The sequence below is a fragment of the Oryzias latipes genome, chromosome 7, assembly GCF_002234675.1.
Source record: "Oryzias latipes chromosome 7, ASM223467v1".
NCBI classification, from domain to species: Eukaryota; Metazoa; Chordata; class Actinopteri; order Beloniformes; family Adrianichthyidae; genus Oryzias; species Oryzias latipes.
This window is the reverse complement of record NC_019865.2, coordinates 29,726,034-29,741,556: the sequence shown is the minus strand read 5'-3', so window position 1 is coordinate 29,741,556 and position 15,523 is coordinate 29,726,034. Positions and strand designations below refer to the sequence as shown.

Genomic DNA, 15,523 nt, shown 5'->3' with positions numbered 1-15,523 from the left:
TGTCAAGGTTCTGCATGGAGAAGAAGTCTTGTGTTTGCAGTTTGGATGAAAATGGCTGAACAGACTCAGTCTGCCGCTCCATTCATTGGTGGTTCCATAGAAAAACACAACTATTAGTTGAAGCAAATGTGAAATCTTTATCTGCTTTCGCTCATGAAGACATCAATGCCAACTTAAGGTGGGATGTCCTTGTTAAAGAGTGAAAGAAGCTCTGGATGTTTAGTAAGGAGGAGAAGAACGGAGGTGTGACTGGAGGACATCTCTGTTCTCCATCCTCCTGCCTCCACCTTTGTGTGGAGCTGAACACAAAGACATGTTGGCCTTGAAGAAAGTCTGTTTCGCCTCTTTTCCTCCAACAAAGACCCACAGATTTGCAGGAACTGTGATCTCAACTACAGCAGAAAGAAAACAAATGTATTCCACTTAGTATACATGAAACAAAAAAGAAAAGTGGTCTAAACATTATCAGATTAATTGTAAGGTTCTGACTTATTGTTTGTGCAGGATGATAAAATGATTAAATCTGAAAACTAAAAGATATAATTAGTTAAGTCAAATCCCATCTTCAGTCTCAGGTTAACTGTAGGAAGTAGAGCAGCTCCTCTGTTACCATGGCAGCAGCCTTCATTAGCGTCAATGTTTCCAAGCAGCAAAACAAACTTCCCTACACTTTTCCCTTCCTCTGCAAATAAATACCCATGATCCAAGGGGTCAGAGGTCAGAGGCGGGTCTATCCTGTAGAGGACCTTTTTAAAGATACTTCTGTCACTAACAGTACCTCAAATTTAAAAACATTACTTACAAAGAACCTCATGTGTTTTACTAGTTTACAGGTCAGATCTCTGCATTTCTGAGTTACTTTCAGACCTTCTCAGATAATGAAATTACCGTAATTTCCGGATTATAAGATGCTACTTTTGTCACACGCTTTCAACCCTGTGGCTTATTTAATAATACGGCTAATTTATGCATTTTTCTTTTTTTTTTAATGCATTTTTTCTAACGGCCGCTAGGGGCGCTCAAGCAGAAAGGGTGAGAGTGAGAGAGGGAGAATAAGGTATATCTGTGAGGAAGAAATGCAAGAAGAAATGCATATGACGCAGCTTTCAAGTTAAAAGCAATCATTAAAAGCAGTGTGAAACAATCCAGCATCACCAACGGGTTTGGAAAAGCCGGTCTGCTGCTGACGGAGAGGACGGCGCAAGTTCAGGAGTGAATCTACCTCAGAGTGACACTGACAACGAAGGAGAGACTAAGATAGAGTGTGGCCAAGAATGTCTGACGCTATTCCAATCCACAGTGAGGAGGAAGACTTCCATGGTTTCACTGCACAGGAGGAAGATGAAGAAAGCTCTCAGTGACTTTTACGTTCATGTTTTTAAAACAGCCCTGTTAGTGCTGCGTTACGGTGTGTCACTGTTGTGGAAGAAAACTACGTGCTGCGCAGCGCTTGCCTCTCCACGCCATGGGTCTATAAGTTACTGGTGCTCTCAGTGACTTTTTTATTTTAACTTTTTCTCTCAGTGACTTTTACCGGTATGTTTTTTTAACCAGCCCTGTGATTACCATATTGCTGCCGTGTTACTGCTGTGTCACAGGCACTGTTTGGAAAGAAAAGCTCAGGTATTTTACTAAAACTTAGAAAACTCTTTCTATGTACCGTCTTTCTTTGTAAATATATCATGCTTTGAACCTTTCCTGCGATTACTTTTTTCTTTCTTTCCTCTCCGTCTTCGGGGATCTTCCTTCGGTTGTTCACTTCCCGTTCAGACCTCCAGATTCTCCAGAGTGGGTTAATAAAGAATCATTCATCTTCTTCTGGGGGAAACCTTCTTTTATCACAGTTCTCCTTCACTCTCTATATAAAACATGAATGCGCACCCCCAGCACACTTTGCTCTCCCCTCCCTCTTGCGCTGCACGCGCTCCCTCCTCCTTCTTACACACGCGTGTGGTTTCAGCACATACACATCTTCATTCTACAACACATGTTTCAATGTGAGCACATGCGGCTTATAGACAGGTGCGGCTTGTGTACAGTGGTATGAGAAAGTTTAGGCACCCCTGTTGTTTTATTGATTTGACGACCTTTAGCAATAATTATTGGAACACAAAATTTGTTTTACAAGCATATTTACCCTTGACCTCCATACACATGTGAAGCCAATCATGAGAAGAGGTATTTAAGGTGCAAGTTTTTCTCCTCTTTGCATCTTCTCTGAAGAATGTCAACATGGGAATCTCAAGCTGTCAGATGACCTGAAAACAGAGATTGTTGATCGTCATAGTTTAGGTGGAGGATACAGAAAGCTTGCTAAAATATATCAGCTGTCAATTCCAACTGTGAGGAATATAGTGAGAACATGGAAGACCACAGGCACAGTTCAAGCAAAGGCCCGGAGTGGCCAGCCCAGAAAAATCTCATATAGGCAGAGATGGTGAGAACAATCAAACTCAACCCACAGACCAGCTCCAAAGACCTAGAACGTGATCTGGCTGCAGATGGTGTCACTGTGCATCGTTCAACCGTTTTCTGCGCACATGCCACAAACAGAGTTGCTTGAGGTTTGCAAAAGCACATTTGGATAAGCCAGCTTCATTTTGGAATAAGGTGCTGTGGACTGATGAAACTAAAATGGAGTTATTTGGACATAACAAGGGGGCGGCATGCTTGGCGAACAAAGAACACAGCATTCCAAGACAAACACTTACTACCCACAGTTGGTGGCGGGTCCATCATGCTTTGGGACTGTGTGTCCAGTGCGGGTTCTGGAAACCTTGTCAAAGTTGAAGGTGGCATGGATTCCAGTCAGTATCAGCAGATTCTTACAAACAATGTTCAAGAATCAGTGACTAAGTTGAAGTTGCCCCGGGGCTGGATACTTCAATAAGACAATGACCCTAAACACAGCTCTGATTCTACAAAGGCATTCATGCAGAGGAACAAGAACAATGTTCTGGAATGGCCATCTCAGTCCCCAGACCGGAAAATTATTGAAAATCTGTGGTGTGATTTAAAGCGGGCTGTCCATGCTCGGAAGCCATCAAATCTGACTGAACTGGAGATGTTTTGCAAAGAATCCAGAATCCAGGCCCTTCTTGGAAGCCATGGGAAGCGATTGGAGGCTTTCATTTCTGCAAAATACTGATGGCATGTTTCTGTTGGGGTGCCCAAATTTACACGCCTGCCTATTTTTGTTTGAGTAATGATTGCACATGTTTCTTTAAATCCAATAAAATCACTGTGTTCATCTGCTACATGATATATTTAACTGAAATTGATGATCCAAACAACCAATGATTTATGAAAAAAAATCTTGATAATTATCAGGGGGGCCCAAACTTTCTCATACCACCGTATGTACAAAATGGTTTATCCTTTAGAAATGTAATGGGTAATCAGGTATAATCAGGTGCGCTCTTGTCCGGAAATTGCGGTCATAAAAATAATAATAATAATAATAAACTTCCCTTCTCCATCTGTCTCTTTGTATTTATTTGCATCTTTCTCCATCTCTTCCTTTTCCCACTCATCACTCTGCATCTTTCTCCTGAAAATCACTAAAAACTACACATAGACTAAAGTTTGATTTTTATTTTTGAACTGAAAAGCTTTAAGATTTGAAAGAATCTGCTGCCCTAAATGTATGGATTATGGTATTCAGGAACATTTCTAACAATCAACACTCTTGGTTCTGCAGAGCGACAATACTTTATTACTCCATCCATGCATGTGGCTTTTACTGACAGGCTGACATCAAGCCCCAATAATCTGATAGTTCAGTATTGTGCTTTCTCAGATTTATTATTGCACAAGTGAAGAAAAAAGGTTTAAAAATGACATGACTTTTTTGGTCATTTTATCAGGTTAAAGGACAATCTAACAAGGTATCAGCCAAACACGTAGTAACTTACATCTGCAACACAGAACCGTGCAAAACTGTACAGAAACCTGCAGGACCGTACAAACGAGTGACTTTCTACCCACAGAAAAAATTCAGAAAAGTTAAGGAGCCTTTTGTTTTGCCTCTAAAATTAGAAAAATATAATATTTTTATGTGTAAAACCTTTTTCACTGCGCATAAACAAAGGACTTGCTGAATGCAGCCATTGCTCTCTACACCCCTGTGGCTGCAGAATGAGACGTTTTGTCGTCACAGCGAGAGGGTTCCTATGTGTGACTGAGTGTGATGATGTGGCGACCTGTCCAGGGTTTACGCGCCTTTGCCCATCAGTAGTCAGGCTAGGCTGTGGCAGCTCAGTGACCCTGAAAGGCGTGTTAAGAAAATGGATGGAGGATTTGTTCCATGTGTGACTTCTTACACCTGGGTGCTGTTGTTCTCTCAGATCTCCTGCTTTCTCGATCTCACCTCTGCGCTCTCCACTCTGAGCTCGGCGTTAAAAATATGCCACAAAACCAGCCAATCACAGACAAGCAGCTTAATGATGATTTGTCTGGAATCCTCCAGATCACTTTGCTTCGTAAAGTTCCAATGGGGCACTCAAGGAAAACTACAGGTGAAAAGGATCATATTAAAAACAGATTCTATGCAAATTTTTCAATACTAAGATCATTTCAATCTGCAGATGTTAAATATATAAAAGTTTGCATTCTCACAAACGGACACATTAATGAATCTTCATACTTTATTTGTAGAAAAAAAAGACATCTGGAATATCTGAATTGCAGTCCGCCCTGTCACTGGAACTGTAGGAGTTTTTGGTGCGTTCACAGACGGATCGCCTTCAGCAACAGTTGTGGCCTCACAGGCAGCGAATGCTGCAGTGCATGTGGAAAACCACCATCTTCCACATGAAGCCATGGCAGCTGATCTGAGCTGAAGGGAACATTCTTAAAAACCTTTCAGCTTTTAGGCTGAGTGTAGTCCAGTGTTGTAGTCCTGGTTCATGTCTGTAGCTCGCCTCACCGACAGGAAGCAGCCGCAGGCACAAAGACGGTGAAGTCGTGTGTGTGATGTACTCCGCTTTTCAAAAGGATCCGTGCTAAAGAAACTGACAGACGGCAGCAGGCTGGAGGTTCTGGAAACATGAGCCTCTTAGAGTTGTGTGTTTTGTGTTTGTGTAGTCCCCACCGTACAGCTATGACAGCATGAAGATCGACGCCAGCGCAGAGGACCTGAGCACGCCGCGCCACATCAGCCAGGCGGCTCCCGACGACGACGATGACGACCACGACGACCACGACGACAATGACAAGATAAACGACACGGAGGGCGTCGACCCCGAGAGATTAAAGGCTTTCAATGTAAGTCAGCAGATGTTGCACTTTGGCACCTCCAGCTCCATCCGGACGGTTCTTCCTGTGAAGGCTGCGTCCATCTCTTAGGGCGGTGGTCTCCAGCGTTTTTCACGTCAGACAACATTTTCACAGACCGGTCAGAGCAGAGCTGAAGTTTGTGTTAAATATTTCTAAGCTTCCAGTCTCTAAAAAAAACGATTTTTCCATTTAAAATGCCACTACAAGAAATGTATTCTGAAAACATTTGTTTTAAAGATGACAAAGATTTAGTGAAGCAAAGTAGTTGATAGAAGTTCTTTCTGATTTGTAAATAATTCAATCAAAGCAACATTACAGTTTTTTTCATAGAATAACACTCTAGTCACAGATTATCTCTCAGGGATAAAAGATTTATCATATTTTGTTTTGACAGAAATCCGGATTCATTATGTTTTTTTTTTTTTTTATCACAGAGAAACATTTTCTATGCTAAAATTTCTCAATAGCTTCCTGCTTAAATCAGCGTTGCTGCAGAAAAATACATAAACAACCCTTTTTTTCAAGTTTACGCAAATCAGCAACTTTATTGTGTTAAATCTTTAATCTCTGTCAGATGTTTGCAGCTGGTTTGAACTCAAACTTTGCTATGAAGATTTTCCCTTTATGTCAAAGTGGATGCTAACGACAGGATGCTAGGAATTACACTGAAAACCTGACTTTACTCAAATCTGTTTTCATCGCAGAAATAAAGATGGAAAAATGTGAAACAGCCAGAAGTCACATGTCCCTTAAGAAAAACAATGAGGCAAGAATCTTCCCCCTCCTTTAATCAGAGCAGGAATCCGTCGTAGAGGCAGCTGGTGTGAGGATGGACGTTCTCCAGAGACCTTTGGTCACAGTTTCCCATTGGCTCCCACGATATCAACCCAGAGCATGCACCAAGAATGCACATCCATTGACTGTATAGGAGGACTGGACTGAGGGAGTGTGATGTGACCCGTAGGAAATGGTTTACTTCCAGCTCCAATGAAAATGAAGGCAACTACTGTCCTTCCACTGAAAGCCTGTTGGCAGAAAATGTGGGGGCCAGCGGGCACCACAGGCTTTTTTTGAGGCATCTCATTGGCCAGTTTATAATTCGAATAACTTGAAATAAAGAAAAGTTATGAAAAAAAGGACAAACAAAAACATGTTAAAAAAGGTATCAGACCCAGAATTTTCATTCTGACCAATAGATTAACTGAGTGACAGTTGTTTATTTCTCTATAGAAGTCTGTGGGATTTTGGCTTCTTGGAGCCAGCAGGTACTTCCTGTTTGAAACGCCAGGGGGGAGGAGTCACTCAGTCCAGTTCTTTCATGCAGTCAATGATTCTTTCTCTGAATCTTGTGAGAGGGGTCAGATAATTTTAGACCCAGTCTCTTTATGTCCATCTTTTAATGTGTATTCATCTCCCTTCAACCTGAGAGCCCATTCACTGCAGCAGATTTGACTGTTTGCCCCTTTTTTCGTCGTCATGATTGTCAGACTCACAACCCCAAACCAGAAAGATTAAATGTGGTTTTAAGTCTGGGTGAAAAACGGCTTCATGCTGATTGTTCAGATGTTGATCGATACTGGAGATGGGCTTTCCCACCACCTACATCTTTTTTTTTTAGATGTTTGTGCGCCTTTTTGTGGACGAGAACTTGGACCGGATGGTACCGATCTCCAAACAACCCAAGGAGAAGATCCAGGCCATCATAGAGTCCTGCAGCAGGCAGTTTCCAGAATTCCAGGAGCGAGCCCGCAAGCGCATCCGCACCTACCTCAAATCCTGCCGACGCATGAAGAAGAACGGCATGGAGGTACAAGAGCGTGGCGTTTGGTATGAATGAATGAACTGAAATGTATTTCACGGGGAGAAACTCACTAACTTTAACTTGGGTGATTTGGAAAAGTCCAGAAAATATTAAAAAACCCAAATAAAAAAACAAAAAAGTAGTCTCCCCATGTGTAGAATTGTACCATGTTCTGACTACTTTGAAAGGCAAACACAAAGCACACTTAAAAACAACACAACATGCTAAAACCAGAGCATTCAAGGGTGGAGTTGCCATGACACACAGCTGTATGTGCAGTGCCATTAACGAAAAAAAAAAAAGATTAAACCATTTCTCCAGATCAAATTATTATTATTACTATTATTATTGTTTTTATTAATATTATTTAATTTTGAATACATTTTTGAATATTTGATCCAGAATCTAAATTCAAAAATGATTCAACAACCAAACTTTTCATGCTTGCATTGAAACTTTCTGAGAAACGTGTTTAACAGAAAACTCAACAGAGGTGAGTCCTTCACACTGACAGCAATGAGTGTGTCTCTACTGCACTCTGCTGGTCACAACTGGCATTACACCACCAACAATTTAGTTTCCTAGTAGTGTTGTTGAGATTTGAAACCCTTAGAAATAACTTGCCACTGCTAATACCACATAAAAATGAAGAAATACAAGCTATGCAACACCTGGAACCTTTAAATTATGACAAAAAACTCATTTTAGTGATAGCATTTAACTATTAATACTCATAACTGACTTTAAAAATAAAATACATGAAAACAAATGATAACAGCCGTTACAAGAGTGAATATTTGAAGGTCTAATACAGAACCAATACACTATGAAAGATTTAAAAATGTGATTCCTTCAATAAAGAATGATTATGCGGGGTAAGGTGTTCAAAGCCCTAACTGAAACTACGTGAATACGTTCACTGTCACTGTGTCTGACTGGGACATGATTCTAAAAGGGTCTTTCCTGTGTGGCTTTTTTCACGTCAGACCCGACCCACTCCGCCACACCTCACCTCAGCCATGGCTGAGAACATCCTGGCTGCTGCCTGTGAGAGCGAATCCCGGAACGCCGCAAAGAGGATGCGCCTCGAAGCCTACCAGGTAAGAGAGAGAGAGGAAAGGTTGACCTGAAACCAGAGATTCACCGTCATCGTGACACTTTTGTTCAGACTCCATGATGCTGAACACCAACCGTCTGAATGCATCCGGCTCCATCATCATGAGAAACAAAAGTCCCGAGAATAAGAGTCATAGACACATTATACTTATAAAGCATATTTGCACTTATTTCCAGTGAAATGAATGTACCATACTTGATTTATGAAACAAGAATTTAACAGTGCTCAACTGGGATAGGCTCCAGCGACCGTGACCCAAAAAGGGATTCAGCGGGTCAGAAGATGAATGGATGAATTTAAGTCAACTTTTTTACTAAGACTTGTGTCATTTTACCGTTGTTATAGCATTTTAGTTCATGTTCTACTGATAGGCGTTTTTAACAGTTTCTCTTTTACCTAAAGAGTCTTTATTAAACAGTGTTTCTTGTGTATCGTTCCATTAAAACACAACAACCTGGTGATGTCCATGGAGAAGGATTTCAGATGTTAACTGAACAAACTGAACACTCTGTACAGGAGACACGGCCAAGGGGAGATTGATTGACATGTCCAGACCATGTCAATCAATCTCCTCTGAACACAATGCATGTGAAACACAAAGCATGCAAAATTGCACTGTTAGAACAATCAGTGAAACATGATGACAGCAATATAGCGATGGACCTTTGTATATCAAGGGCAATACAGACTAGATTCATAGATTCCAATGCTTTTTATTTTTACCGTCTAACTTCATTTCAGAGAAACAATATTGAATCGATCTTTACTGAAAGAGTCACTATTGATTGATAAACGATACAAAAGGATTTTGATAAAAAGTAATTCCTGGATTATCTAAGAAAACAACTTTTAGTTAAATTAGTAATGAGCAAAAATTCTGGGTTTTATGAGATAAATGTCTTTGTTCGGTTTAAATCAATAATTATAACTGTTTTTACTGTGGTTTACCAGTACAACTGATTTTTAATGAAGATGTGATCAAGAAATCAATGAATGGATTCAGTACTTTGACAGTGATACTAGGTCTGAAGCCATTTAGCCCCCAGTTTACATCCAGACTCCCAGTTTACATCCAGACTCCCAGTTTACATCCAGACTCCCAGTTTACGTCCAGACTCCCTGCTCTGACAGAGTTCAGAGAAACAGATAGAAAAGACAGTTTTGTTCCTGACATCTGTCAGCTGATGCGTTGAGTCAGAACTTGTCCTGATGCTCATTGTTTTTGGGAGGTGTTTACCTCCTGTGGTATTCTGAATCAAACCCTCAAATCTCATCCTGAATGAGGTTCATCTGGAAAACATACATGTTGTTGGAAACATGTCAGTTTTATTCCCTGTCAGCAGAAAGCCCTTAGCGGCGGTCACACACCAGCTCCGTCTAACCCCCGTTTGTCTGTCAGGATGAGCCGATCTCTCTGGACAAGTCGTCCAGCAGCGGTGCCGCGGTGCGAGAGCCAGCAACCCTCGCCCATTCTGCCTTCTCCCTGGCTGCATCCACCTTCTCCTCCCCGGAAACGCAACTCTACATCAACGGGGCCGGCCTCAGCTATGGTTACCGTGGATACCTGGGCCCCGCTATTCAGCACCCAGTGTCTTTGACAACTGCCACTGCTACTCAGGGCAACGGTAAGAGAGAGAAAAGTGGAGAATCAAGGAAACTCTTTCTTTGTTCTATGCACAATATGCACATCCATCTTCGTAAAAGTTTGGATGCTGTTTGTTTTTGTGGGAGAAACACAGACACGCTGCCGAGGCTGAAAATCCGAACTTTTGCAAAGATGAATATACATATTGCACCGCTAGCTCCACTGAGAAAGTGGGTGTATGTTTTGGCCTGGGGCCGGAGCTGGCAGCGCAGACTCTTCCTGGAAGGGGCGGTTCTCACTTTGTGATGTCACAATGTGAGAATCCATTTTAATGGATTGGGAGGAGCTGGTGCTCAGAGAGATGGTTTTTGGGATTGTTTATGTGAGGAATGAACATTATGTAAGGGTTAATGGCCGACGAAGTGTGCGGTTACTACTTTTTAACGCACGCCGTGGAAGCCTGAACCGTCCGACACGAAGCGGAGGACGGTTGCTTCCGCGAAGTGCGTTAAAAAGTAGTAACCGCACACTTCGAAGGCCATTAACCCGCTTATACCATGGTCATTTAATATTGGTGTAATATCTGGTGTAATATTTTTACTAAGCAAGGTTAACTATTGGATATTAAAAATGAGCATTTTAGGTTAGAATAAAGCTAAATTCTAGTTTGATTTTACATCCAAATTCATTGTAAATATAGGACAAGTTACTTTTTCATGAAAATAATATACATATTTATAACATTTGAAAATACAGAAGGATTTAATTACAACAAATCTAGCACACACTCAACTGTTTGACCGTTCACGCGGTCAGCACCAACCAGCTGAATGTGATGTGGAGAAAAGCAGCTTTTCATTTGGGATTTGCACCAACATGCAACACATTACAAAGAACAGCGTTGCGTATCAGTGCAAAGCTGCTTTTGTCTACGACAGAATCAGCTGATGGATGTTGATCCCATGAACACTTCACTACCGGAAAGAGTTGGATATCTGCTGTTCATTGCGTAGCCTTTGTGCTATCCTAGGCACTTTAACGTTGGGAGTTGGGTCATCTAGACCCACTAGACAGAGCTCTGAACCTTTTTTCTTCAATGATTTGTGATCTTCACTGGTGTCCATGGATTACATGAAATCTTTCCACCTTTATCCACCTTTGTCATGGTAGGGAGAACACGTCAATGTAAGGGTGGGGTCATCTAAGGTAGCACAAGGGTTAAACAGTAACGTTAGTCGAAAGGACGTAAACACTGGAGCTAAAGCTCTGCTGTTCAAAGGTTTAACTGTTACTCTACTTGAACAGTTTTGAACATTTTTTTACTCTTATTCACAGAAACTGTTCATACTTTTTATGTCTACTTGAGTAATAATATTTTAAGGTACATCTTTACTTGAGGTTTTAGAAACTCCACCTGCCTCTGGTTACAATCTGAAACTATCTTGGAAATCGTACACTTTCTGTGTTTCTCTTTTCCTTCATTCTGCCTTTTCTCTGTCTCCAGGTCCCACAGACCTCAGCATGAAGTCCCTCTCCTCCGCCAACATCAGTAACTCCCCTTCCTCCACCACCAACAGTCTGGGTGGGCGTGGCAGCGGAGGGGGTGGAGCTTCGACCCAGCTCAGCCAGCCAGAGATCACAGCCGTGAGGCAGCTGATCGCAGGATACCGGGAGTCTGCCGCCTTCCTGCTTCGCTCTGCTGATGAGCTGGAGAACCTCATCCTGCAGCAGAACTGACGCGGAATGGCCCCGCCCCCTTTAACACACCTACGCAGACTCACACAGCCTTCTCGCTTTAGGAAAAGATCAAAGCTTTCAGGAGCCGCTCCTCTCAAACCTCGATGCAGCTGACAGAGAGGAGGATGAGGAGGATGAGGAGTGCAGCAGAGTGTGGAAGAGGAGACTGAGCGTCTGGAGACTGACAGGTGTCCGAATGGTCATCACAGATTAGGAACTGACACGGGAACTCTCTCAACCACTTCTTTAAAGAAGAAAAGACACTTTATTTTGAATTTTTCGTTCTTTTCTGACTTCTGGCCACGACCAAGAGAAGTAGGCGGGCCTTTGGAAAGATGGCACTTAGTACGGACTTTGATTTAAAGGAAGCGAAAGACGTTTGATTTAGCAAAAGGAGAGAAACCATTTTGTGCTTGCCTGTACATAAGCTCTTTGTGTCTTTCAGCACCTTCCCCTCACCTGAAGGCTCACCTGGAACCTCCTGATCCTCACTCCTTTCACCCAAAGAGCAACTCGCTACTTATGCATCCAAAACGCCATGGTGACCGCCAGGAATTACCTCAAATCCGACCTGCCAACCCCGTCTGTGCTCGTCCCAGCATTCCCTCCAAAAGCCAGTTTACCTTTGTGTGATGTCATCGCGGCCTGCAGACCTGGTGGGGGGTCCGGCTGGGACGCTGATGTGGAGACTGTCAGCTGCTCTGTTTGTGCGGTTTGTGCTGCTGTAAATATCCAGTCCATCTTGAAAACTTGAAGAATCAGAGCAGAAGGTGGTGCGAGTGTTTGGGGGAGAAAATGTGTGCGAGTGTGTGTGAGTGTGTGTGTGTGTGTGTGTGGGAATGGAGGGCTGTTTTTCAAGTGTCTGGGAGTTTTTCTTCCCATCTCTTCTTTTTACAAAGGTGGGTGTTGGTCCAGCAGGACCTTGGCGTCTGGGTTTGGGTTGGACCTTCTCCCCTCAGATCTTTTGTGTGGACCTAATCTCCGTCCCTCGTCTTTCTGTGTTTGTTGGTTAAATTTGAACGGCCATTATTTATATTGTTCCTGTACTTATAGCTATGATGAATCTAATGAACTTTCATGTTGCTGCTACTATTGAAAAAGCGGACCTTCTGCCATAGACCGGAAACCTCAACAAAGCTGGTTGTTTCTTGCAGCACGCTGTATTACCAGACTACAGTGGCCCCCCCGGCTCCCCCAGTGTGGGCTAAGTGAGCGCGCTCTGTGGCCTCTGCAGCAGCTCGAGTCTCTGTCTTGCTCCATGGAGCTCTGTTTCTGTTCTCAGTGCATCTCAGCATCGCCTTTGTCCTTTTTTTGGAATTTTTCCGATGCTTTCATCTTTGGGATAGTCCATGGAGGGGGGGGTGCACTCTTGGTGTAACGCTCCGCTCCATCTTGTCAGGACCAGAAGGCTCCAGTGTTTGGTTTCTAAAGTTTTCCTCCAAGGACTCAGACTTTCTTTAGACTTGAGTGTTTTGCGTTTTTTTCACTTATTTTTAGTTCTTTAGCATCCTGTTAGCAGGACTTTGAGTTCATTTTCTTTCCACAACAAGTCTTTCATCTGGGCTTCTTCAGTAAAATCCGGATGAATGTTTTTGGAGTTTGTGTGGCGTAAATGCATCGTTCTCTGATGTTTCTCTTGTTGATCCTGACCACAGGCGTCGACTCAAAGGAAAGTCTGAGCCCTTGGAGCGTGAGCGTCAGACATGAAGGGCGTCTTCTGCTGCAGCTCCACAGTGACGTCCTTCCGTGTGAATCTTATCTCGCAGACGCGTTCAGCTCTGCTGCTGTCTCTCTGAGTCGCTTCTTTATGCTGAGTCAGCGGCCTGCGTCTGTGAGCTGACCTGGACTCTCGCGCCTCTGTGTGTTTTAGAAGAGCTGAGCGGGTTTTGGCAGAGAGTCTACATCGACCGGCCAGTGGACTCTGTTTGCTGCACACGCGACACTGGGGAGGCCCCACATGCCTTTTGCTGTCCGTCCCTCATGGAGCGGCTGCAGACTCCTGCCGGCTCTTACCCGTTTGATCTGTCAAAGTTTCGGTTCTTGTTTGTTCGGCTGCAGATGAATCCCTTTCCTCCGAGCTCATGAACTGTGCTGTAGCGTGAACCAACCCCCACCAACCACGCAAGCAGAGCTTTGGGTCTTTACAGCTTTTGAAGCCATAGAAACCTGTCAGGAGCTGAATGAAACCTTGGGACCGTTTCCACTTCTGGAGCCGACACAGTTGAGCTCCAGCAGCCGCAGAGCTGCACACCACAAAGAGACACGGCAGAGCAACCCAACAGGGCAAACAACAGCAAAAGACAATCTGTAGTGGGGTGAAAGGTCAGATGCAGCACGCGTCTGTCATAATCACAGCTCCTCTACCTGCATTAGCAACTCCTTCACTAGCCTGACTAACTGCCCACACACTTCTGCTCATTTGCATCAACTTCCTTTTGATGGGGACTACAATAATTTGATTTTGAACTTCATGAGCCAACGGTGTCATCACTGGAGTCCACGTGTTCACATTCCTGACCGCCCATCTTCCAGCAGCTGTTCTTGGACCTGACTCTGACAGCGGAACAGTGAGATCAGAGGTGGGGTTTCTTCACAGGCTCAGAGGTCAGGGTGACAAACAAACGGTGTGAAGAAACTCTCAGGAAACCTCTTTTCCAGATGAGCCAGTAGAGGTCTGAGGAGGAAAATGGTTTCAAAAACCTGCAGGACTGTGAAGTTCTGCAGAATCTGCAGTCTTGGACTTCAGAGCAAGAAAAGTGTCTATAAATGGTGAATTGTTCCTTCAATCCCACCTTTTCTTGTGACCTCAGGTGAGAAGCTCCTTCTTATTGATAATCCTGACCTTTTTTCCTGTCTTAAGCTGTGTGGATCAGCTTGGTGCCGGTCAGGTTCTTCTTCTTTTGGTCTGCCGAGCTGAGGTTCTGTCAGTTTGGCCGGTTTATTTACAGTTCTGAGAGTGAGACTTGACTGGACTTGGTTCTGGAGTTCTGTGCTTTCATCAGGATCCGACTCGCTGGAAATGTGATGTTTACATGTACAGATTTTTGCATTTCCACTGGTTTCTTTTCCGCTCCACCCGTGTTCTCGCGTCACCTGCCTCCTCCTGGGGATCTGAAGGGCCCGGAACTGCGCTCCCCCATGTGGTTTCCGCGCTAACACCTGTCTGTGCAGGTGGGGGTTTCTTTGACTGCACTGCCTCAGCTGCAGTTGAGGTTTTTATACAACCGGCTGGCAGCCATCAATCAGTTTGCTGCAGCGAAGATGTTTCCTCAGCAAAGGGACTGTCGCCCAGCTGAGGTTGGGGTCAGTAGGGCATTCCTGTCCCCAGACAGTCTGTAGGGGGGAGGGCAGCGGGTCTATGTGACCCAGTGGGAGCTAACCCGGGATTTCGGAACCACTGCACAGCCCGGTAAATGACAGTGGGGCGCAGGCCCTCCACCAGTGGAGAGGAGTCCTCAGTGAATGATAAGCCATTGCGGAGCCTGCAGGCTCTCCGTCTGTTAGTATATTTAGCAAACATTAAAGCGCAGATGACAAATGTTTAGCTCAGGAAAAAGGGACGCCACTTTTGTAAAATCAGATCCAAGTAAAGTTCCCCGTTCCCCCTCTTTGAAACCGCGTTCTTTGTTTTTCTATTTATTGATTCATTCAGATCTTTACTGTGAATATTTTTTTATCGTCTAGTTCTGTGCGTCCTCCTTTAGGAAAACGTTAATATATGCCAGAAGACTGAGGAAAAAGCTTTGTTTTTTTTGTTTTGTTAGTTGAGCGTTTGTGTTTGCTTCGTCCAGCCGTGACTCCGCTCTGTGACAAGAAACTCAAAGACGCAGCGGCGCAGCTTAGTTTTGTATGATCTCACCGCAGAAGCCATCGTGTGTCTGGGCTTAACAGTGAAACAGAAATTGTGAATATTTATGTTTGTTCTCATTTTTTGTCCCCCCCCCCCCCCCCCCAGCTGTACATCACAAAGCTAAATATACTAATAAAACTGTGTGCTATCTATCAA

General features: G+C 43.7%; 1 protein-coding gene across 1 annotated transcript in view; it reads left to right on the top strand.

Annotated features, from left to right (window-relative positions):
* LOC101169180 (nucleolar protein 4-like) overlaps positions 1-15,523 on the top strand; it is a 121,727-nt gene extending 106,204 nt beyond the window's left edge. The window contains exons 7-11 of the mRNA XM_023957018.1: positions 5,086-5,265; positions 6,896-7,084; positions 8,065-8,178; positions 9,595-9,820; positions 11,285-15,523. Of these exons, the coding sequence (XP_023812786.1) occupies positions 5,086-5,265; positions 6,896-7,084; positions 8,065-8,178; positions 9,595-9,820; positions 11,285-11,517 (942 nt within the window). The 3' untranslated portion in view covers positions 11,518-15,523. The remainder of the gene's footprint in view (positions 1-5,085; positions 5,266-6,895; positions 7,085-8,064; positions 8,179-9,594; positions 9,821-11,284) is intronic.